General features: G+C 35.2%; 1 protein-coding gene across 1 annotated transcript in view; it reads right to left on the reverse strand.

The window, feature by feature from the left end:
* Positions 1 to 1,320: 1,320 nt before the first annotated feature.
* LOC143079460 (uncharacterized) overlaps positions 1,321 to 26,486 on the reverse strand; it is a 28,091-nt gene continuing 2,925 nt past the window's right edge. The window contains exons 2-10 of the mRNA XM_076254810.1: positions 11,240 to 11,332; positions 9,515 to 9,630; positions 8,345 to 8,452; positions 7,498 to 7,656; positions 4,462 to 4,600; positions 3,691 to 3,783; positions 3,256 to 3,371; positions 2,747 to 2,854; positions 1,321 to 1,540 (exon numbers count right to left, since the gene is read on the reverse strand). Coding sequence (XP_076110925.1) covers positions 1,376 to 1,540; positions 2,747 to 2,854; positions 3,256 to 3,371; positions 3,691 to 3,783; positions 4,462 to 4,600; positions 7,498 to 7,656; positions 8,345 to 8,452; positions 9,515 to 9,630; positions 11,240 to 11,332 — 1,097 coding nt within the window. The 3' untranslated portion in view covers positions 1,321 to 1,375. The remainder of the gene's footprint in view (positions 1,541 to 2,746; positions 2,855 to 3,255; positions 3,372 to 3,690; positions 3,784 to 4,461; positions 4,601 to 7,497; positions 7,657 to 8,344; positions 8,453 to 9,514; positions 9,631 to 11,239; positions 11,333 to 26,486) is intronic.

Genomic DNA, 26,486 nt, shown 5'->3' on the forward strand with positions numbered 1-26,486 from the left:
AGGATGTAAACAACTGTTTGCCATCGTACAATCTTCAACAATGAGCAAAACTCCTGTCATACATTAAATCAGAAATCATAAGTCCAAGCCCACAAATAAAAACTACAATGTGTCCTACCGGTAAAATTACTTTACAAATAGGATTCATTATACTGTGTTTGACCATAACTTACACGTAACATAGCCTATCATCTAGCATTGACCTCTGGACAGTTTAAAGAATGTCATATATGAGGCATTGTATGCAAGCCCTTAGGATATCAATCTTTATTATCAAGCTTAATAAACGTTCACTGTTTGACATAACACCTGTCTGATTGTCTTTGATTTGTTTCTTTCATATACTGCACACTGGTTTTAATAATTTACCTCACTTGTGGGTTTCTTAGGAAATCATTTGCAATGTAGGCAATGTCTCTAATGCATAACTCTGAATCTTTTTCCGAGTTTGGCAACTCTTCGACTTTTGTGAAAGGTTTTTGTTTTAATATTCCAAAATACCAATGATATTTTAATATACCAGCAAATAAAAGCTATCTTCTATGAAGACATATTCATTCAATTTTAAAGAAAAACCTAATTGATACAAACACTACAAATGTTTTAATGGTGTTTCGTTGTAAAGGCTATTTCATTTTAAAAGATAACATTGAAACAGTTGATATTGGATATGTTCCTTTTATCGTGACTACAATACCCTTCCCTTTTCAGGAATGTAACCTACCGAAAAAAGGAAAATCACAAAAATACTGAACTCCGAGGATTCAATCGGAAAGTCCCTAATCACATGGCAAAATCAAATGACAAAACACATCAAACTAATGGACAACAACTGTCATATTCCTGACTTAGTACAGGCATTTTCAAATGTAGAAAAGGGTGGATTGGACCTGGTTTTATAGCACTAAACCTCTCACTTTTACAACAGTATCGTCAAATTCCGTTATATTTACAACGATGTGTGAACAAAACAGACATATTAGAAAAAGAAGTCAAAATATGAATTAGACTGTTTACCGGATTTGTAATAATATAAGCAACACGACGTGTACCACATGTGGAGTAGGATCTGTTTACTCTTCCGGAGCACATGAGGTCATCCCCAGTTTTTGGCGTGGTTCCTGTTGCTTACTGAGTCTTTAGTTTTCTATGTTGTGTCTTCTGTACTATTATTTGTCTTTTTTTTTTTATTTTTAGCCATTGCGTTGTCAGTTTATTTTCAATCTATGAGTTTGACTGTCCCTCTGGTATCTTTCGTCCCTCATTGATGTAAATACATCTCATAAACCCGGTTTCAATGGCTACCCAAACAGGCTCATGTTCATACTAGACAGTTTTATTGTAAGAATTCAATACATTACACAATCTTATAACATTAGACATCTGATACTGGACGTTTGTCGAGATATTCCTTAATTTTTGGCAAAGACGCTACTCTTTTTCTATGTTCTACAAGTTTTGGGAATCCATCCATTATTTTTGAGTCCTTTTGAACTGCATTTGTTAAAACTTCATATACACAAAGGTCCGCCATGGTCATCTATAAAACAAATTGTTATGTATGAGGGAATCCTGAATTTGTTTAGAGCTAATTCAGTTAGATTCAACGTTTTCAGTTCAAAATACGACTCAATTTTTATCAACATCACGTCATAAAGTCGATTGCAGACTTTCGGCTGTTTTGTTTCGGTCCTGTTTTTCAAAAAGTCCAACAACGTTATAATATATATTTTTTTATCCCGACATTCATAAACAATAGACACTATGAAACGTAACTGGATTATTATCACCGAGTGTCCTATTCATCAAGTATAATCAATGTCATTGACAATGACAATATTAATTTTTGTTTGATACAATTTTATTCAAACTCATCACTTTATGATCACCGGGGGTGTCATGAGGTCAGCAGTCCGAAACTTCAATACTGACTCCAAATACACATGTCTGTCTGAAAATCTACGTTGGTAAAATAATTATTCCGACAAGCAAATTTGACTTGGATGAATTTGGCTTTTGTTTTTAGTTTTTCTTGGTCATATAGCTCCTTCCGTTTTGAAGGATTAGCTAATTTTTAGTTTTGAGCATTTCTGATGAAGGCAGTTCATGAAAAGTGCTTTGGGCGCACCAACCTTTTTATTAATATTTCATTGGTATTGGTTTTTCTCATTGGCGAAGACCATGCGGTGATCTTTAGATGTGTAAATCCATGTTATTTGAACTCTGTTGGATAGTTGTATCATTGGCAATCATTACAAATCTCCTTATTTTATAATTTAATTGTAATAAAACTGTGTAAAATAAAATAAAAAATCAATAAATGTGTTTGCATAGATTTCGAAAACATTTCTGTTTTACCTGAAAAAAAAGGTTGCAATCAGTATTCTTTACATGCTATACTTCTTTTTGTGTCTTTACTTTCCACAATTAACAATGTGCAAAATATTCAATATTTGTTGTGTAGGTTTCTTTTCAATTCGTAATATTATGCGAGAGATACTGTGTCCGATAAATATATTAGTTTCGGCTTTTGCGTTATTATGTTTGAACGCATTAATTGTAAGAAAGATACTAACAGACCATTAATGAAGCAATTTTCAGCAAAAATGAGTTTTAATATTTAATTTTTATCGTCAAATAAATAGTTACCAAAGGTACCAGGCTTATAATTTTATACGTCAGACGCTCATTTCGTCTACATAAGACTCATCAGTCTTTTGAAATAAAATACATTTCAGTAACTTACTGACGAACCAACGAAGAAGCCATTTCCGCCATCATTTTGTTCGAGCCATTTATTGAGACACGTCAATGTTTTAGGTGTAGATTCTTTTAAATATTTTTCAAGCATCTCCTTAAAAAGAAAGAAGTGATTGGTATACATGCACATTCAATATTACAGATATTTGATTCCAATAACATCGTTTCATTTTTTTCTCTTTTGTTATTTAAAAAATTCTCAGATTTTAGAATGGATATTTAGTAATTATTCTATAATGATTCCAGATGACTTTTTTATATCATTATTTTGAAAACACTGGAATTTTGATGTGTCAACATCTTCTAAGGAAACAACAGAAACATAATTTTAAAAGGAACGTTAACAAATAGTTCATAATTCATAAATAAGAACATTTCAAGTAAAACAACATTAAAAGTAAATTAAAATAATGTAGAAACAATCCGATAGTTTCCAAAACGCAATAAAGAGAAAAAGATCATTTCAGTTTACAATAAAAAGCGTCTTATACTAACCTTTTTTGTGTCTTCCGGTGCAAAAAAACACTTGAAGTATTCTCCTAAGTAATCGTTCGCTGTATCAACCACCTGGTCAACCAAAGCTTGCTCCATGTTGTTTTTTCCTGCATATTCTGCAATGTTAAAATTAAATTATAACACGCATGTCATTTATTAATCTGATCTTAAATCAAGGTCATTGTAATCTTATATATTTGATGACTGAAAATTCTGATCGTTACAATAGAAGAATGACGGGAAAATATTTTTCATGGAAATAATAGGAAAAAAATAAAGAAAATAACTGCTAAAAATGCGTTCAAGCTCAAGCAATTTAGATGGATAAACATTAGTCTTATATTAAGAAAAAAGTTACTCGTAATATAAATTACCCATCTGCTCCTCAAAAAAAATAAAAACATAAATTAATATATACAAAAATAGGCCACCTACCATACTCTCTGGCCACGTATCTTGCAATCGCCAAACTCTGACATAAAAGTTGACCATCAACATCAAAAGTTGGTAATTGTCCGGTTTGAAAAGCTAAAATATACAAACATCTTATTTTAGAACCACATGCAACAAAAAAATCGAACTAAACCAGACCAATTTTTCATTATGCCAGTCTGTTTCGTATTGTCGTAACAGCAAAAAGAAAAAATATACAAAAATATATAATTTAGATACACATATCAAAACAAATCTCTTACAGAGAGGGGAAGGATACCAAAGTGACATTCAAATCCATAAGTAGAAATAAACTGACAACGCCATGGTTAAAAAACAATCAGATAAAGGGCATGTTTGTGAATTGATGCATTGGTAATACTTTTGTTTATCCTCCGTCCTAACAACTTTCAATCTTTCATGTTCGTCCAAATCTAATGGCTAGACAATTTACATACCCCACTAAATGATTTTGTTTTGTATTTTGTGATATCGTAGAATTAAACAAAAGACAATTATAAAATCCATCGTTATAAAATGCAACATATAAGACTCATAACCATTTTGTAACAAAATCACACTACGGGTGTCACATGTCCAGCCGGAACTACTGATTTCCCACAGCATCTAATTAGTGCATCTCCGGTTTATAATTTGTTTCGTGCTTTGTTTTGGTATTGGTGTGTGTCTTTTTAACGTAGCCTTATTTTTTTTTTCTAAAATGATAATGGCTAGGTGATTTTGAAGTTTTGTGTATTAAGAAATAACACTTACTTGCTTTCCTCTTTGGCCATTCTTCAAATGAAATCTTTATATCATCATAATCCTGCCCTGCTGCTGCTAACAGCAATCGAATTAGTTCAGCTCTGCCACGAGCAGGGAAATAGTACAATTTGTAACTCGGCATTTTGTTCAATTAGAAAATTTAAATCGTGAAAGAGAAAAATCAACGACTACTATTACTTTAGAGAGTCCAATATAATACCTGTGTGGGCTAATGATAACGGACTCGTAGGTTAATGATAACAGAATATTATCAAAGATAAACATTTATCAACTTTTAAAGACACCTATGTATACATTAATCCGATTATTTCAAGTACAGATATCAATCCACTTGATCTTTGAATTTTTCTTTTTTTCTTTTTGATACATCCATTTATGAGAGAACATTTTTTTCTTCTTGAAATTAATATTTATTTGCAGCAATGTTAGCTTTCAAGTCAATTTCATCATAAAGTAAATAATGTAAAATAGATGTTGAACTTTATACATCCTACTGAAACATGTGTCTAGCTATTTGTTTCTACACGGGTTCTAGCAGTTTCTTTCCCTTTCATAACGTTGAAAATTTATTCAGATACAAGAAGTATAGTTTGGTACAGACGTGGGTTTCGTCTACTGAAACTCATCAGTGACAGACTAATTAAAACATAAGTAAGAAATGAAGGACATACAACAAGGTGTGGTGAAGTTACTTTTTCACACTCGAATATATCCGAAATGTTACATGTAAAACCCATGTTTTGCACAGAAAAGAATGCATTCCTCATCCTCAATTTTCTTTAATAGATCTCACCAAATACATAGTCAGTTATAGTTGATTGTAATCTATCTATTGACCTCTGTGAATACATCACCCGATATGCAAATCAACACTTAGTCAAACTGTCCCAATCGGGAATAGGACTCTATCAGGAAAAAAAATAATTTTTGACTTGCAATGTTCATTAATTTTGCGTTGGTTTCGACTTCAAACGTTAATTTTTCGAGCGCCACTGTCGAGCATCGTGTGGACCATAAGGCGCGGTTATTTAACACATCATAAACCTTGTATATTTGATGAACTTTTATGATTTAATCATTTATCTTTTACAAATATGACTGTAAAAATATACAATGCTAATCGCTATTTCTATGTCTTGATTTATCAAATTAAAAGCCCCCCCCCCCTCTTTCCTGTTCGTGACAGTGTGAGACACAGACGTGTATCATGGTATTATCTCACACGTGTTTTAAATTCATATTTTGACAAAATCTCCTAGTTACATATAAATACAGATTTACTAACATCAAATACTCATCGTAGGATACGACATAAGATATCATAACATTTAATAAATGTAAATAAAATAAATAGGATATTTCTACCCGTATCCCTAGATAAAATTATTCAAATGAAAGATAATAATTATTGTTTACTAATGATCAACCTCATAAAACAATAAAGACGATACCAAACTAGGATCAAAACTTAATAATGGGTTTGCATAATCCAAAAGAAACACAATAGGGTCAAACGTCATAAGAATAAAAAAAAAATCAGGCCAAATGTCACAAACATGAATAGGACACACAAACAGTAAATTTACTGATAAGAGATTATTCTGCTATATAAAGATCTAAGACCGCGAAAACAAGTCGCTGTTGAGTTGACTATTCTGCTATTTAAATATGTTAGACCGCCGAAACGTATCACTGTTGAGTTGAGACATATTCAAATTGTATTGGTCAACCAATTCTTTTATAAAGAACGTCAACCGCATGTAGTATCTATTTCAGATCTTCTTCATAACTCTGATAGAGTAGTTTTTTGTAAGGAGCACACACCGGTTAATGGAATCCGTATAGTGTTAACATTCACATGAGTGTTTTGTATTTCATTACATAGGTAAACGCTATGCGATTGCGCAGACGTAATGTTAATACTGAGAATTGATAAGTTGGCAAATTGAAAGTTAGATCATTACTTTTGCCCGAGGTTCGAGTTTGAATTCGTTCATCTGTGTCAGTATTGAGGAATAAACTCATCATATGTAACATGATTGAAATTTTGTATTTACGCCAGACGCACTTTTCGTCTTCAAAAGACTTATTCAGGGACGCTCGAATCCAAAAACGTTTAAAAGGGTCATATAAAGAACGAGAATGAGAACCAAAATTCCTAAAGGTTTTGACGAATAAAGCTATCGTAATCTTTTCCTGAGGTAGAAAAGCCTTAGTATTTAAAAAAAAATACAAGTTTTGTGAACAGTTAATTTATAATTATGACCATATCAATGATAATTGATGTCAGAACAGAAATGCAGACTGAACAGATCAAGATATGACGCAGACCTATTGTTTTGGCTGAATTCTTTAGCTCAAGTTCAATGAAATATATCAGATGCAACATATCACTGAAATACAGGTTTTTGAGTGACAAGACATAATCAATGTAATACATGTATCCGAAATGGAAATTATTGATCTAAAAATGTCATGCATCAAGTTCGAATATAGCAGTTGTTATCAAATACTCCGTTTTTATGTATGATGGCGTTTGGTTTTCTTGCTGTTCAGTGTTTCTGTTGTTCCTTTGTTTTCTTCTTATAGTTGTTGTGGGTTTTTTTTCTCGGTTTAAGTTTGTAGCCCGGATTTGATTTTGTAAATCGATTTATGACTTTTGAAAGGCTGTATACTACTATTGTCTTTATAAATAGCCTCTGAATATGAATTATATCGGACTATGTGTTTCATTGACGTATATTATTTTTTCCCCATCTTCTTCTAATGATTAAAAAATATTTTTGAATGATTATACAACTTTAATGTGTATAAACATTTTTTATTTATATAATCTTGTCAGAATATTATAAATAACGTTATAATGCACAAAAGTATATCCAAAATTAATCACTCCTGCTGTTAGTATTATATGACAATATCATTTTAAACAACTATCACTCTAAGAATCTTTTGTTATCCCAGAATCACAAATTTTCAAAAACAAAATAGTTAAAGGAGTTATATATCGTTATTCGATTAAACATCCGTTTTTTGACGTTTTTCTAGATATTCCTTTATTTTTGGCAATGCTGCAACTCTTTTTCTATGTTCAACAAGCTTTGGAAATCCGTCCAATATTTTTGAGTCTCTTAGAACTACATTAGTAAGAACTTCATACACAGCAAGGTCTGCAATGGTCATCTGAAACATAAAAAGCCTTCTTTTGTACAGGAAAAAGAAATAAAATAATAAAAGGAAGCATAGCAAAATAGCATGTTTCAATAACAGTACCGGATATATATAACTCAGTATGTACGTCTGAGTCAGTGACAACTCTACAACAGATTTATCCATCGGATCACCAGCAATGATGGCGATACATGGCTGTGTACATTATGTATATATACAACTTGTCTAAACATCAACCCAACAATGTTAGATCTGTTAATTTGCTTTCGCAAATTTTTTGTTCTTCCCTCGCCGGGATTCGAACCCATGCTACTGAGATATCGGGACACCAAATCGCCTGCACTGTATCCGGTGCGCTAGACCACGTATATATATGTCCTATTCAAAACTTTGCGATACACATCGATCTTTTGTTCGAATATTGAGAAATGTTTACATCTTCAAACGTAACACTAAATGCATTTGTACAACAGATATATTCATCTTAAAATTATAAGAAATCATTGGATTTTAGCTCTTCTCCTGAATTTTTCTTTAAATTTTCTAAGGTTTACCTTGACAGGATTTCTGCTTGGTCAGTACCGATGTATGTGTACAGATTTACCGGTGAATACTAAATATGATTCACCATCCGTCCCTATTTATTTTTATTTATAAATGGTTCTTTCAACTTAATAGCAAACTACTTCCGGTCACTTACCGACGACCCTACAAAGAAATTATTTCCACCATCATTTTGTTCCAGCCATTTATTAAAGCAGGCTAATGTTTTAGGTGTAGATTCCTTCAAATATTTCTCTATTGCATCCTATAAAAGTATGAAGTGATATGTATTTCGTTAAGAATAGTAAACGAAATAATTATTTATAAAAATTACAAATGTACAAACAAACGATTTGACTATTATTGAATATGTCAATAAAAACCGAAAAAAACCATCATACCTTGTATTCTTTAGTAAATCTACTCGGCGACTGCAGGTCTCAGAAGTGCAATAGCTAACCGGATGTTTGGTTAGGTATACAAAAATCATTTGTGGAGAAACACCAGGATTCATGGAGTATTGGGAGTATTGAAGTACTTTTATAGCCTGCTCTATTTAATGACATTTTCTATTAATCACAATTTGAAGAAAAACGTTAAAAAACAACAAGAATCTAGCAGTACAACAAAAGTTAGCTTTACATGGTAACAGGTTTACCGAAAACTATTATGGAATGTCTTATTCCACCATGATCGTATTCTCGTACTCTTATATATAACGCCCAAAAATATGCATGTATCTTAAGAAAAGGGAGCTTTCTTAAATCGTTCAACTGCAAAGTTCTACCCACCAATTCATTTAAATTAAGGCGGCAGTAGTTATCGGATGTTCAATTAGTTTATTTACCCAATGATATGACTTCATAAACATGTAAGGAGTGTTAGTTTGAGTTTGTTTTGTGTGTGTAGGTCAAATGTAAGGAGTGTTAGCTTGAGTTTGTTTTGTGTGTGTAGGTCAAATGTAAGGAGTGTTAGTTTGAGTTTGTTTTTTGTGTGTAGGTCAAATGTAAGGAGTGTTAGCTTGAGTTTGTTTTGTGTGTGTAGGTCAAACGTAAGGAGTGTTAGCTTGAGTTTGTTTTGTGTGTGTAGGTCAAAGTATGAGCATGTTCTGGACGAAAACAAGTAAACGATAAATGACGTGATTTTTAGTAAACCGATACTTTTCGTCCGGTGTCTAGCGTTTGCAGTAAGACATATGACAAAAGATCCCAATCAGTTATCCTAATTTTAATAACAGCCATTATCATTCAAATACACTTCGTATTACACAACCAACGAAAGGTGCATCATATAACAAAATTCACTCCAATTGGAGAAATAATTGTACCTTCTTTGTTTCCTCTGGAGCAAAATAACACTTAAAGTATTCCCCTAAGTAATCACTCGTTGTGTCTACCACCTGGTCAACCAAAGCTTGCTCCATGTTACTTTTGCCTGCATATCCTACGTTAGAAATTAGTAAGTTTCAACACCATTTAATCATTATGGTGAGTCAAGGTTATCATATTATGACCATTTGGCAATATGTGTTTGTTCTTTCTTATATGGAACAAAAGGAAATTAAAAATAAAACGTGTTTTTATTTTATTCAAATGAAAGATTAGTGTGTTAGTAAAACTCGTATTTTGAATTTTCGAAAATTTCTCACGATAATTTTTTATTTGATCGGTTGATTCGTAGCAAGATAATGCAAGTGCATATCAATTTTCCGTTCTAGGTTATATTTTTTTACGAATGTTCATGGGTCGATAACTCTACTGGTGGACTATCAGTCCCCGAGGGTATAATCAGCTCAGTAGTCATTTCTTCGATACTAACATGATTTAGCAAACCTTTTTAAAATTGTGCGTGTATAAATTTCGAAATTATTAAGAAACTAAGGTTTCAACTCCCTCAGGCAAAGTTGACTTTAGATGAACTTGGCTATTTATTTTAGGTCTTTTTTACATATAGCACTTCAACGGTTTCGGTTTTTATACATCCTCGGATTTCAAATGTTTGGCTTTGAGCGTTCCTGATGAAGGTAAATCCAGAATAGCGCTTCGGACGCACGAAATTATTGAACGTGTTGTTTTCAACTTTCAAATCACTGGGTCGATACCTCTGCTGGTGGACTATCAGTTCCCGAGGGTATCATCAGCTCGGTAGTCAGGACTTCGGTACTGACATGATTTAAGAAACCTGTCTAAAATTGTCCGTTTATAAATTTTGAAATTATTAACATGATTAAGAAACTAAGGTTTCATCTCCCTCAGGCAAAGTTGACTTAAGTTGAATTTGGCTATTTATTTTAGTTATTTTTGACATATAGCTCTTCAACGGTTTTGGTACTTATACATCCTCGGATTTCAAATGTTTGGCTTCCTGATGAAGGTAAATCCAGAAAAGCGCTTCGGACGCATGCAATTATTAAACGTGTTATTTTCTTATTTTCATAATAAAAGTGGTACAGCTTTAGTTGCAAAGGGAGTTCCAATGTGAAATTGCATTGTCTGTATTTGCAGAAGTGCAACATGAGACAAGAAAAAACGAATGATGTCTCGAAAATTAATTTTAGTGGAAAAATGGTTCTCCGTGACAAGGACATACAAATTCCAGAAAAGGAACTATTATCGTACGAAGTTACATCTATAAAATCAAAATTGATAGTTGATGTGTAACTATTCTTTATCTAATTAGTAATTGAGACGTACATTGCACTAAGTAAATAACTTGTAATCTGATAGTATACGTATATACGTAGGTACAATATGAAAAGAAATTATATCACTAAGAAAATATGCATTACGTTGTATTCTTTCGAAAAAAATTTGTTAAGCATGTGTAGATTTTTGCACACTCATATTTATTTATTCTATGAATATTTATGTAGTAAGGATAAAAATTGAAAGGTTGGAGCAATTAATCAATTATAGTACATGATTTTACTAATATTATTTAACTCACACTGTGAGTTATAAACCAGCTTAAGAAATCTTACATAACTTATAATACTAATTATGCTAATAGAAAAATAACTAGATAATAACTAAAACATTTGGCGACGACATACCATATTCTCTAGCTAAGTATCTAGCAATGGTCAAACTTTGACATAACAGTTGACCATCAACATCTAAAGTTGGCATCTGTCCTGTTGGTATTGCTAAAATACACAAAAATATTAATTGGAAGTAAAACGACCATTATAGTTCTTAAAGTGTATTGTTTCTCCTTCTTTACAAAAAAATAGAATACAATAAATAAATATTTACGAAAAAAAATAAGTCCATTAAGGAAAAGTAGAATAAAGGTTTTTAGAGAATATACTCCAACAATGTAATGAACAAATTGTCAGAATCGTACTAATGATAAATTTGAGTACTAGTGATTTTATACCAAATTCATTGAAGCAGTAATTAAATAAAATAAGACAAAACAGTCAATTCCGTTGGCTGTTTGTATCATTGAAGATGCAAGAACAAACCAAAGCAAATACAATACAATAACGAATACAGATCTATGGGCGTCAAGTTGGTTACCTATTCCCTATTCCCTATTCGTTACCTATTCCCTATTCCCTATTCGTTACCTATTCGTTACCTATTCCCTATTCCCTATTCGTTGCCTATTCGTTACCTATTCCCTATTCCCTATTCGTTGCCTATTCGTTACCTATTCCCTATTCGTTACCTATTCGTTACCTATTCCCTATTCCCTATTCGTTACCTATTCGTTACTTATTTGATTTTTAATATCCTTCCCCCTTTTTAATTATGGCATGGAATAGTTTAATATGGCTGCCGTTACCATGGAAACGGCACAATTGTGAAAAAAATGAGTTTTTGGATTTTGGTGAACTGTTTGGATATGCTTCAACTCAGAATCATCATATTTTAAAACAATGTAGGTGCCCACTATATACAGGTGTTGGATGATTTTGGCGATCATTGGAACTACTATGTTGCCATGGAAACTACACCAAAATTTTCAAAATTCTAAAAATGCTCAAAACTTCATGAAACTTCACAGTAATGATGAGCAACATTGGAGTTGGAATTTCCAAAATAGGTCTTGTTACCATGGAAACAATGCAAAAAGGTCAAAAATTTCAAAAATAAGAATTTTCCGCAAACTGGATGAATCTTTACAGGAATGGTAACTGGCATAGGCAGAGTTGGATTTTGAAGTTAGAATTTTCAAAATGGCCGCCGTAACCATGGAAACAGCAAAAATATCAAAAATTCAAAATGTTCAAACTTAATGAAACTTTGCAAAAATGTTACTAGACATCTGTAGATGCTCTCTTTGACTTTGGAATTGTCAAAATGGCTGCCGCTCACCTGGTAATAGGGGGAAGGGGTGCCTTCCGTTATTGCTAGCAATTACAAATCTAGTTGTTAATAGTCTTACATATGGTAATAGTTCTGAATTGGTTGAGGTAAAATGATCTTTTTATGACCTATTTATATGTGTTTGTGCTCAACCGATCCTTTTACTTCATGTTCGATACGCATTTGTTCCTTACTTGTTTTTTATACGTTCTACCTTTTAACTGCTTTATGTCCGTATGTTTGAAGATGGATCTTAGTTCGACGGGATGAAATCACCGTGTTAGCGCTTGCGTAAAAACGAAGATGTGGTATGATTGTCAATGAGACAACACTCCACATTAGACCAAAATGACACAGAAATTATCAACTATAGTTCACTGTACGGCCTTCAACAATGAGCATAGCCCAAACCGTGTAGTCACCTATAAAAGGCCCAGACATGACATCCTCATACAATTCAAACAACAAAACTGACGGCCGTATTTCATATACAAAAAAATAAACGGAAATATGTAACACAAAAACAAACGATAACTACTTAATTTCAGGCTCTTGTCTAGGGACAGGCACATACTTACATAATGTGGTAGAGTTAAACATGTAAGCAGGGTGTACATCGTTTCGGAGCATGCTATTACCTTGTTTAATTCGTTCCATCACTCGCTTATAATTCGCTTATAATACGTGTATCTTACGTTGCACCTTTTAAAACATGATTTTCAATTGTTTTGTTGTCTCTGGTGGAAGATTTTGGCTCTTAGAGGTGATATAACTCTACAAGTGCATTTGTATCCGTTCCAGCGGTCGGATAATACCCTGTTAAATATTCGTTACTAATTCGCTTTTAAAAAGTTTGTTGTACGTTGCACCTTTTAGAAAAGGATTTCCAATTGTGTTCATATCTCTGGTGGTAATAATGTGTTCTTATAGATGAAACACCCCTATAAGCGCATATGTACTCGTTCCAGCGATCGGTTAATACCCTGTTACCTATTCGTTACCTATTCACTTATAGTACGTTTGTTGTACGTTGCACCTTTTAGAAAAGGATTTTCAATTAAATTCATATCTCTGGTGGTAACAATGTGTTCTTAGAGAAGAAATGACCCCATTAGAGCGCATGTACCCGTTCCAGCGCTCGGTAAATAACCTGTTACCTATTCGTTACCTATTCGCTTTTAATGCGCGGGGTATACGCTGCAACTTGAAATAAATCGTGTTTTAATTGTGTTCATGTCTGGTGGTAACAATGTGTTCTTAGAGATGAAATGACTCCATTAGAGCGCATGTACCCGTTCCAGCGCTCGGTAAATAACCTGTTACCTATTCGTTACTTATTCGCTTTTAATGCGCGGGGTATACGGTGCACCTTGAAATAAATCGTTTTTTAATTGTGTTCAGGTCTCTGGTGGTAAGAATGTGTTCTTAGAGATGAAATTACCCTATTAGCGCGCATGTACCCGTTCCAGCGCTCGGTTAATACCCTGTTACCTATTCGTTACCTATTCGTTACCTATTCGCTTATACTACATTTTTTTATACGTTGCACCTGTAGGAAAATGATTTTCAATTATGTCCAGGTCTCAGGTGGTAACAATGTGTTCTTAGAGATGAAATTACCCTATTAGCGCTCATGTACCCGTTCCAGCGCTCGGTTAATACCCTGTTACCTATTCGTTACCTATTCGTTACCTATTCGCTTATAATACATTTTTTTATACGTTGCACCTGTTAGAAAAGGATTTTCAATTATGTCCAGGTCTCAGGTGGTAACAATGTGTTCTTAGAGATGAAATTACCCTATTAGCGCTCATGTACCCGTTCCAGTGCTCGGTAAATAACCTGTTACCTATTCGTTACCTATTCGCTTTTAATGCGCGGGGTATACGGTGCACCTTGAAATAAATCGTTTTTTAATTGTGTTCAGGTCTCTGGTGGTAAGAATGTGTTCTTAGAGATGAAATTACCCTATTAGCGCGCATGTACCCGTTCCAGCGCTCGGTTAATACCCTGTTACCTATTCGTTACCTATTCGTTACCTATTCGCTTATAATACATTTTTTTATACGTTGCACCTGTTAGAAAAGGATTTTCAATTATGTTCAGGTCTCAGGTGGTAACAATGTGTTCTTAGAGATATAATGACCCCATTAGAGCGCATGTACCCGTTCCAGCGCTCGGTAAATAACCTGTTACCTATTCGTTACCTATTCGCTTTTAATGCGCGGGGTATACGGTGCACCTTGAAATAAAACGTTTTTTAATTGTGTTCAGGTCTCTGGTGGTAAGAATGTGTTCTTAGAGATGAAATTACCCTATAAGCGCGCATGTACCCGTTCCAGCGCTCGGTTAATACCCTGTTACCTATTCGTTACCTATTCGTTACCTATTCGCTTATACTACATTTTTTTATACGTTGCACCTGTAGGAAAAGGATTTTCAATTATGTCCAGGTCTCAGGTGGTAACAATGTGTTCTTAGAGATGAAATTACCCTATTAGCGCTCATGTACCCGTTCCAGCGCTCGGTTAATACCCTGTTACCTATTCGTTACCTATTCGTTACCTATTCGTTACCTATTCGCTTATAATACATTTTTTTATACGTTGCACCTGTTAGAAAAGGATTTTCAATTATGTTCAGGTCTCAGGTGGTAACAATGTGTTCTTAGAGATATAATGACCCCATTAGAGCGCATGTACCCGTTCCAGCGCTCGGTAAATAACCTGTTACCTATTCGTTACCTATTCGCTTTTAATGCGCGGGGTATACGGTGCACCTTGAAATAAATCGTTTTTTAATTGTGTTCAGGTCTCTGGTGGTAAGAATGTGTTCTTAGAGATGAAATTACCCTATTAGCGCGCATGTACCCGTTCCAGCGCTCGGTTAATACCCTGTTACCTATTTGTTACCTATTCGTTACCTATTCGCTTATACTACATTTTTTTATACGTTGCACCTGTAGGAAAATGATTTTCAATTATGTCCAGGTCTCAGGTGGTAAGAATGTGTTCTTAGAGATGAAATTACCCTATTAGCGCGCATGTACCCGTTCCAGCGCTCGGTTAATACCCTGTTACCTATTCGTTACCTATTCGTTACCTATTCGCTTATAATACATTTTTTTATACGTTGCACCTGTTAGAAAAGGATTTTCAATTATGTCCAGGTCTCAGGTGGTAACAATGTGTTCTTAGAGATGAAATGATCCCATTTGAGCGCATGTACCCGTTCCAGCGCACGGTAAATAACCTGTTACCTATTCGTTACCTATTCGCTTTTAATGCGCGGGGTTTACGGTGCACCTTGAAATAAATCGTTTTTTAATTGTGTTCAGGTCTCTGGTAGTAAGAATGTGTTCTTAGAGATGAAATTACCCTATTAGCGCGCATGTACCCGTTCCAGCGCTCGGTTAATACCCTGTTACCTATTCGTTACCTATTCGTTACCTATTCGCTTATACTACATTTTTTTATACGTTGCACCTGTAGGAAAAGGATTTTCAATTATGTCCAGGTCTCAGGTGGTAACAATGTGTTCTTAGAGATGAAATTACCCTATTAGCGCTCATGTACCCGTTCCAGCGCTCGGTTAATACCCTGTTACCTATTCGTTACCTATTCGCTTTTAATGCGCGGGGTATACGGTGCACCTTGAAATAAATCGTTTTTTAATTGTGTTCAGGTCTCTGGTGGTAAGAATGTGTTCTTAGAGATGAAATTACCCTATTAGCGCGCATGTACCCGTTCCAGCGCTAGGTTAATACCCTGTTACCTATTCGTTACCGTTATAGTTTACATGTATTAGTTTGTGATTAGGTCAATGTATGGAGAACCACTGGTGATAGGTCAATGATATTTGGTATGCAGTTGTATATAAAGCATTGGCATATCTCATTTCCATGGAAGCTTTATATTTTAGAAGGTGGAAGACCTGGATTATTTCATCCTTTGTATATAGATGGCTCATGTTACGACGTTTCCGTCAGTCACATGTCCAATGTCCTTGGCCTCATTTTCATGGTTCAGTGACCACTTGAAAAAAAAGTTCAGATTTTTTGTCATGTTAAATTCTCTCCGATTATAAGTAATAGGATAACAATATTTGGTATGTGCGTACCTTGCCCGTCAGAGACTTTTCACTTGATCTCAACCTTTATTTCATGGATCAGTGATCAAGGTTAAGTTTTGGTAGTCAAATACATATCTCAGATACTATAAGCAATAGGTCTAGTATATTTGGTGAATGGAAGGCCTGTAAGCTGTACATGTCATCTAACCTTTTCATGGTTCAGTAGTTATAGTTAAGTTTTTATGTTTTGGTCTGTTTTTTTCATACTTTATGCAAAAGGTGTACTATATTTGTTGTATGGAATGATTGTAAGGTGTACATGTCTAGCTGGCTGATATCATCTGACCTTGACCTCATTTTCATGTTTCAGTGGTCAAAGTTTTTGTCTATTTATCTTATACTATATGCCATAGGTCAACTATATTTGGTGTATGGAAATGTTTTATGATCTATATGTCAGTGGGTAGGTTTTATTTGACCTTGACCTCATTTTCACGGTTCATTGCTCAGTGTTAAGTTTTTGTGTTTTGGTCTGTCTTTCTTAAACTATATAGTACTGCAACTGACATCGAAAAAGACGCTTAGTTAACGAGTTTAATGGTCCGGAATAACACACGGCTGCAAATTGTTTTAAATGATAGAATAATATCTATATTTTAATTTCCGTCGGGTCGTAAAAAGTTTCTATGGTCACATTTTTGTATTTTATCCCTTTAATGGGGGTACCCCTCAATTTACGGTTTTGGGTAGTTACCTTAAAATCCAAAAATATATTTTTTGGTTAAATTTCCCGCATTTTTCGTAAATATTTTCTATGCACATATCATCAAGGATCATCGGAATGATGAAGACATAAATATAATACCATCTCCAAGTAAAACTTTCAAAATTAAAGTTGGCTGTTTTTTAGATAGAAATTTAACGCGTTTTTCTTTGAAAACGAGAAAATATATGATTCAAAAATAGTATTTGACATTTGAGAGGACAAAACATATTATTTCGATACTGCATGCAAATTTTGTTGGTCAAATTCCAAACAATTTTGTCAAAAACTCAAAAATTAAAACATCATTTGTACCTTTTTTAATTACGGAAATTTCCTATCCGTCAATCAGCTCCACTATTTATTTTTTCCTTCACCATCAATTTGATAGTTTCGATGTGATTATGTAGATTTTGTAGGAGAAGTTAATTTATTTTTGAGTGATTTGAATATATATAGTAGTTCTTTCGTGTATTTTCTGTAAATAAGTTATATTTTTGTTAATAAAATTTTGACTTTATATAAAAGTTAACCAAATCCTTCGGATAAGAGGTTTTTCCGGATAATGACTATAGTTGACGTTGTGTGAAAATACATTGTATGCCTCAGAGCAATTAATATGCATGCAAGTGGTCGGGGGAAAAGTACTATTGAAGATTCGCAGAGATTTGGTGTGTGACAAGGTGATGCTAAAACCAACTTCTCTTAATATTCTGCTTTCAGTGGGCGAATCATCAGTGATGTTATGAGACTTGCACCAGAAGGCAAAATTGGTGCGTCTTTAAATTAGATTGATTGATTGATTGTTGGTTGCTTAACGTCCAGTGACAAATATTTCATGCATGTTCAGGACGAGAACAAGTTAACAATAAAAACAATAGGTAGGTTTTGTCATAATAGAGGCCATTCGGGATGATGATCGGGAAAATTTAGACTGCCACTGGAAAATGATGGTATATTGGATTGGGACAGAAATTTTCCATTGCAACATGCCACCTACGGACTCCTCAAAGAGTTGATGCAAGGATTTTTAACGTGCAAAGAACGTGACACTCCCTTTACACGAGGCATCAAACTTAACGTCCCCATTCTTACCGGACGTGACTGCGAACTTGATACATCCCGCACAGCCAAACGGACGCCCCACTTCGTTTTACTGCCGGTCGGGAGAAGACCAAGTGATCATGTTTCGTTTCCCCAGTCACCCTTGGGGAACTTTAAATTAGAAACAACAGAAATCCATATATGTGATCAAACTGATCCACATGTATCCTCACAACCTGACACTTTTATACGATCTCGCGCTCAGTTTCTTTCTTGTAGATTGGATATGAAAACAGGGTTTTTGTGTAAAAGACAAACCTAAAAAAAAAAACAGAAAACTACACAATTCAGACACAGTGGGGCCAAGGGATATGAAATATAGAGTTTAGCTCTGAACTCAATTTAGGGGATGCCATATCTGCTGCAGGAAAACTGAAGTCTATGTTAAGACTTTCAGAATTACACCAAGGTGTGTCTGAAAATATCAAGGATACATTAAAAGAAGAACAATTACTTCACCCTGCCACCAGTGCTCTTTTTGATATTTCTATGGAAATGATGCCCGCATAGCTTGTTAATAGATATAGGAAGACGTGGTATGAGTGCCAATGATACAACACACCATCCAAGTCACAATTTATAAAAGTAAACCATTATAGGTCACGGTCCGGTCTTCAACACGGAGCCTAGGCTCAAAAGTTCATTTGTTAATTAACTGGTGAAAAATAACACAAAGGCACTTCTGAACCGTATATTGTCCTTAAAGATAACAAAAATTCGTAAATGTATGGCTATTACAAAATCAATCGTTTCTGTAGCAACATTCGCCCCATTACATTTGGGATTGGCAGTGCAGGTGCATCATGCATCATATGGGAATATGGGTCACGAACATTGATCCAAACTTTGTACTTACAATTCTTATGTGTTTCCTATGCAAAGGTAAGACTATATCTGACGAGTTTGACCGAATCATGACGGTATTTACGCTGCAGATAGCATTTGTACTCAAAAACTGTGTTTGTTTTGAACAAACTCTGTCCTGCGCCGAACTTGTTCTTATAAAACAGGGAAGTATCTTGTAATGCTAATACGCGTACTGAATCCGCATATGATGACTAAGAGATTGATTCATGTCCCTATTTTGTGAATACTTGAGCTATTGTGTGTCGCTTTTAAAAGTTATATAAGGATCATGACTGATTTTGAATTACAACATTAGAAAATTGGCATTGCATTGTATAATTTTTCATCCTTCCCTTAAAAAATTAATGAGTTAACTTTTTTACCAGGATTATCCCACTAAAAAAATTATCATGCACCAAACTGACTGTTTTACAATCAATTATTTTTTAAACCTCGCATTCGCCTCGGGTGACTATAGTATATTTTGTGTTATAGCTGCTCTGTCCAGACTTTGCAAATACACAATATGTATTTATCTATAACTAGATACTAATTTTCACAAAATAAACAACCTTTAAGATGCAAAATTAAAAACACTGAACATTTCAGCGCTTGAATTTTGTTTTTTTCAAAGATAGAAAAAATATTGAAATAATTTGATAAGCTCGTGTTTTATACTTTAGAAAATAATTCTGTAATATACTATAGTGAAATACTATACACAATATGAAAGTTTATGGATGTGAAAAGGTCAAGGCCACTTCTTCTTTTGCTATGTCTTAAATGGAAAAAAATCAGAAGATTCCAAATCAACGCCATTTTGTAATGGCAGTTTTTCATATAAGTAGTCAAATTTGTCGTTTTAACATCGTTTATAGCATATGCTTATGATTGAATCGTTTTTGTAGCATTTTATTGAATAAATATCAGAATATTTCTCCTTTTTGTCCTTGTGGTTGAAATGTAACTTGATATTTTTAGGTCTGACCTTAGACCTCAATTTCACAAAATTGTGACCACTCTGGATTTTTACGACCCAACTTTTCTTATTGTACACGTTTTCCTCTTTCCATCGATATATAATTTAGGTGTGTGTTCTTCCGGACCATTAAAGTTTTAAAAAATGAACTGTGGTTGCAGTACTAATAAGCAATAGGTCAATTTTATTTGTTGTATGAAACAATTGTTAAAATGTCTGCCTTTCATGGTTCATCTGACCTTGACCTCTTTTTCATGGTTCATTGGTCAATGTTTAGTTATCTTAAATAAATTGGTAAATGTTAAGTTTAGGAGACACTTGTAATAAAGCTTTATACATGTTATATTTAGGACTATTAACATAAGATCAATGATTAGTAAAGAAGGCGAGACATTTCAGCGTGTGCACTCTTCTTTATAAAAATACATGGTTTCTTTATACTGTTGCCAAATATAAGGGAGATAGATAATCGAAAATTTCTGATTGTAAAGCATTTATTTCAAGGTGCACCGTATACCCCGCGCATTAAAAGCGAATAGGTAACGAATAGGTAACAGGGTATTAACCGAGCGCTGGAACGGGTACATGAGCGCTAATAGGGTAATTTCATCACTAAGAACACATTGTTACCACCTGAGACCTGGACATAATTGAAAATCCTTTTCTAACAGGTGCAACGTATAAAAAAATGTATTATAAGCGAATAGGTAACGAATAGGTAACAGGGTATTAACCGAGCGCTGGAACGGGTACATGAGCGCTAATATGGTAATTTCATCTCTAAGAACACATTGTTACCACCTGAGACCTGGACATAATTGAAAATCCTTTTCTAACAGGTGCAACGTATAAAAAAATGTATTATAAGCGAATAGGTAACGAATAGGTAACGAATAGGTAACAGGGTATTAACCGAGCGCTGGAACGGGTACATGCGCGCTAATAGGGTAATTTCATCTATAAGAACACATTCTTACCACCAAAAACCTGAACACAATTAAAAAACGATTTATTTCAAGGTGCACCGAATACCCCGCGCATTAAAAGCGAATAAGTAACGAATAGGTAACAAGATTATTTACCGAGCACTGGAACGGGTACATGAGCGCTAATAGGGTAATTTCATCTCTAAGAACACATTGTTACCACCTGAGACATGGACATAATTGAAAATCCTTTTCTAACAGGTGAAACGTATAAAAAAATGTGTTATAAGCGAATAGGTAACGAATAGGTAACGAATAGGTAACAGGGTATTAACCGAGCGCTGGAACGGGTACATGCGCGCTAATAGGGTAATTTCATCTCTAAGAACACATTCTTACCACCAGAGACCTGAACGATATTAAAAAACGATTTATTTCAAGGTGCACCGTATACCCCGCGCATTAAAAGCGAATAGGTAACGAATAGGTAACAGGTTATTTACCGAGCACTGGAACGGGTACATGAGCGCTAATAGGGTAATTTCATCTCTAAGAACACATTGTTACCACCTGAGACTTGGACATAATTGAAAATCCTTTTCTAACAGGTGCAACGTATAAAAAAATGTATTATAAGCGAATAGGTAACAGGGTATTAACCGAGCGCTAGAACGGGTACATGCGCGCTAATAGGGTAATTTCATCTCTAAGAACACATTCTTACCACCAGAGACCTGAACACAATTAAAAAACGATTTATTTCAAGGTGCACCGTATACCCCGCGCATTAATAGCGAATAGGTAACGAATAGGTAACAGGTTATTTACCGAGCGCTGGAACGGGTACATGCGCTCTAATGGGGTCATTATATCTCTAAGAACACATTGTTACCACCTGAGACCTGAACATAATTGAAAATCCTTTTCTAACAGGTGCAACGTATAAAAAAATGTATTATAAGCGAATAGGTAACGAATAGGTAACAGGGTATTAACCGAGCGCTGGAACGGGTACATGAGCGCTAATAGGGTAATTTCATCTCTAAGAACACATTGTTACCACCTGAGACCTGGACATAATTGAAAATCCTTTTCTAACAGGTGCAACGTATAAAAAAATGTATTATAAGCGAATAGGTAACGAATAGGTAACGAATAGGTAACAGGGTATTAACCGAGCGCTGGAACGGGTACATGCGCGCTAATAGGGTAATTTCATCTCTAAGAACACATTCTTACCACCAGAGACCTGAACACAATTAAAAAACGATTTATTTCAAGGTGCACCGTATACCCCGCGCATTAAAAGCGAATAGGTAACGAATAGGTAACAGGTTATTTACCGAGCGCTGGAACGGGTACATGCGCTCTAATGGGGTCATTATATCTCTAAGAACACATTGTTACCACCTGAGACCTGGACATAATTGAAAATCCTTTTCTAACAGGTGCAACGTATAAAAAAATGTATTATAAGCGAATAGGTAACGAATAGGTAACAGGGTATTAACCGAGCGCTGGAACGGGTACATGAGCGCTAATAGGGTAATTTCATCTCTAAGAACACATTGTTACCACCTGAGACCTGGACATAATTGAAAATCCTTTTCTAACAGGTGCAACGTATAAAAAAATGTATTATAAGCGAATAGGTAACGAATAGGTAACGAATAGGTAACAGGGTATTAACCGAGCGCTGGAACGGGTACATGCGCGCTAATAGGGTAATTTCATCTCTAAGAACACATTCTTACCACCAGAGACCTGAACACAATTAAAAAACGATTTATTTCAAGGTGCACCGTATACCCCGCGCATTAAAAGCGAATAGGTAACGAATAGGTAACAGGTTATTTACCGAGCGCTGGAACGGGTACATGCGCTCTAATGGGGTCATTATATCTCTAAGAACACATTGTTACCACCTGAGACCTGGACATAATTGAAAATCCTTTTCTAACAGGTGCAACGTTTAAAAAATGTATTATAAGCGAATAGGTAACGAATAGGTAACGAATAGGTAACAGGGTATTAACCGAGCGCTGGAACGGGTACATGCGCGCTAATAGGGTAATTTTATCTCTAAGAACACATTCTTACCACCAGAGACCTGAACACAATTAAAAAACGATTTATTTCAAGGTGCACCGTATACCCCGCGCATTAAAAGCGAATAGGTAACGAATAGGTAACAGGTTATTTACCGAGCACTGGAACGGGTACATGAGCGCTAATAGGGTAATTTCATCTCTAAGAACACATTGTTACCACCTGAGACCTGGACATAATTGAAAATCCCTTTCTAACAGGTGCAACGTATAAAAAAATGTATTATAAGCGAATAGGTAACAGGGTATTAACCGAGCGCTGGAACGGGTACATGCGCGCTAATAGGGTAATTTCATCTCTAAGAACACATTCTTACCACCAGAGACCTGAACACAATTAAAAAACGATTTATTTCAAGGTGCACCGTATACCCCGCGCATTAAAAGCGAATAGGTAACGAATAGGTAACAGGTTATTTACCGAGCGCTGGAACGGGTACATGCGCTCTAATAGGGTCATTATATCTCTAAGAACACATTGTTACCACCTGAGACCTGAACATAATTGAAAATCCTGTTCTAACAGGTGCAACGTATAAAAAAATGTATTATAAGCGAATAGGTAACGAATAGGTAACAGGGTATTAACCGAGCGCTGGAACGGGTACATGAGCGCTAATAGGGTAATTTCATCTCTAAGAACACATTGTTACCACCTGAGACCTGGACATAATTGAAAATCCTTTTCCTACAGGTGCAACGTATAAAAAAATGTAGTATAAGCGAATAGGTAACGAATAGGTAACGAATAGGTAACAGGGTATTAACCGAGCGCTGGAACGGGTACATGCGCGCTAATAGGGTAATTTCATCTCTAAGAACACATTCTTACCACCAGAGACCTGAACACAATTAAAAAACGTTTTATTTCAAGGTGCACCGTATACCCCGCGCATTAAAAGCGAATAGGTAACAGGTTATTTACCGAGCGCTGGAACGGGTACATGCGCTCTAATGGGGTCATTATATCTCTAAGAACACATTGTTACCACCTGAGACCTGAACATAATTGAAAATCCTTTTCTAACAGGTGCAACGTATAAAAAAATGTATTATAAGCGAATAGGTAACGAATAGGTAACGAATAGGTAACAGGGTATTAACCGAGCGCTGGAACGGGTACATGCGCGCTAATAGGGTAATTTCATCTCTAAGAACACATTCTTACCACCAGAGACCTGAACACAATTAAAAAACGATTTATTTCAAGGTGCACCGTATACCCCGCGCATTAAAAGCGAATAGGTAACGAATAGGTAACAGGTTATTTACCGAGCACTGGAACGGGTACATGAGCGCTAATAGGATAATTTCATCTCTAAGAACACATTGTTACCACCTGAGAGCTGGACATAATTGAAAATCCTTTTCTAACAGGTGCAACGTATAAAAAAATGTATTATAAGCGAATAGGTAACGAATAGGTAACAGGGTATTAACCGAGCGCTGGAACGGGTACATGCGCGCTAATAGGGTAATTTCATCTCTAAGAACACATTATTACCACCAGAGACCTGAACGATATTAAAAAACGATTTATTTAAAGGTGCACCGTATACCCCGCGCATTAAAAGCGAATAGGTAACGAATAGGTAACAGGTTATTTACCGAGCACTGGAACGGGTACATGAGCGCTAATAGGGTAATTTCATCTCTAAGAACACATTCTTACTACCAGAGACCTGAACACTATTAAAAAACGATTTATTTCAAGGTGCACCGTATACCCCGCGCATTAAAAGCGAATAGGTAACGAATAGGTAACAGGTTATTTACCGAGCGCTGGAACGGGTACATGCGCTCTAATGGGGTCATTTCATCACTAAGAACACATTGTTACCACCTGAGACCTGGACATAATTGAAAATCCTTTTCTAACAGGTGCAACGTATAAAAAAATGTATTATAAGCGAATAGGTAACGAATAGGTAACAGGGTATTAACCGAGCGCTGGAACGGGTACATGAGCGCTAATAGGGTAATTTCATCTCTAAGAACACATTGTTACCACCTGAGACCTGGACATAATTGAAAATCCTTTTCTAACAGGTGCAACGTATAAAAAAATGTAGTATAAGCGAATAGGTAACGAATAGGTAACGAATAGGTAACAGGGTATTATCCGAGCGCTGGAACGGGTACATGCGCGCTAATAGGGTAATTTCATCTCTAAGAACACATTCTTACCACCAGAGACCTGAACACAATTAAAAAACGATTTATTTCAAGGTGCACCGTATACCCCGCGCATTAAAAGCGAATAGGTAACGAATAGGTAACAGGTTATTTACCGAGCGCTGGAACGGGTACATGCGCTCTAATGGGGTCATTATATCTCTAAGAACACATTGTTACCACCTGAGACCTGGACATAATTGAAAATCCTTTTCTAACAGGTGCAACGTATAAAAAAATGTATTATAAGCGAATAGGTAACGAATAGGTAACGAATAGGTAACAGGGTATTAACCGAGCGCTGGAACGGGTACATGCGCGCTAATAGGGTAATTTCATCTCTAAGAACACATTCTTACCACCAGAGACCTGAACACAATTAAAAAACGATTTATTTCAAGGGGCACCGTATACCCCGCGCATTAAAAGCGAATAGGTAACGAATAGGTAACAGGTTATTTACCGAGCACTGGAACGGGTACATGAGCGCTAATAGGGTAATTTCATCTCTAAGAACACATTGTTACCACCTGAGACCTGGACATTATTGAAAATCCTTTTCTAACAGGTGCAACGTATAAAAAAATGTATTATAAGCGAATAGGTAACGAATAGGTAACGAATAGGTAACAGGGTATTAACCGAGCGCTGGAACGGGTACAAGCGGGCTAATAGGGTAATTTCATCTCTAAGAACACATTCTTACCACCAGAGACCTGAACACAATTAAAAAACGATTTATTCCAAGGTGCACCGTATACCCCGCGCATTAAAAGCGAATAAGTAACGAATAGGTAACAGGTTATTTACCGAGCGCTGGAACGGGTACATGCGCTCTAATGGAGTCATTTCATCTCTAAGAACACATTGTTACCACCAGACATGAACACAATTAAAACACGATTTATTTCAAGTTGCAGCGTATACCCCGCGCATTAAAAGCGAATAGGTTACGAATAGGTAACAGGTTATTTACCGAGCGCTGGAACGGGTACATGCGCTCTAATGGGGTCA

The sequence above is a fragment of the Mytilus galloprovincialis genome, chromosome 1, assembly GCF_965363235.1.
Source record: "Mytilus galloprovincialis chromosome 1, xbMytGall1.hap1.1, whole genome shotgun sequence".
NCBI lineage: Eukaryota > Metazoa > Mollusca > Bivalvia > Mytilida > Mytilidae > Mytilus > Mytilus galloprovincialis.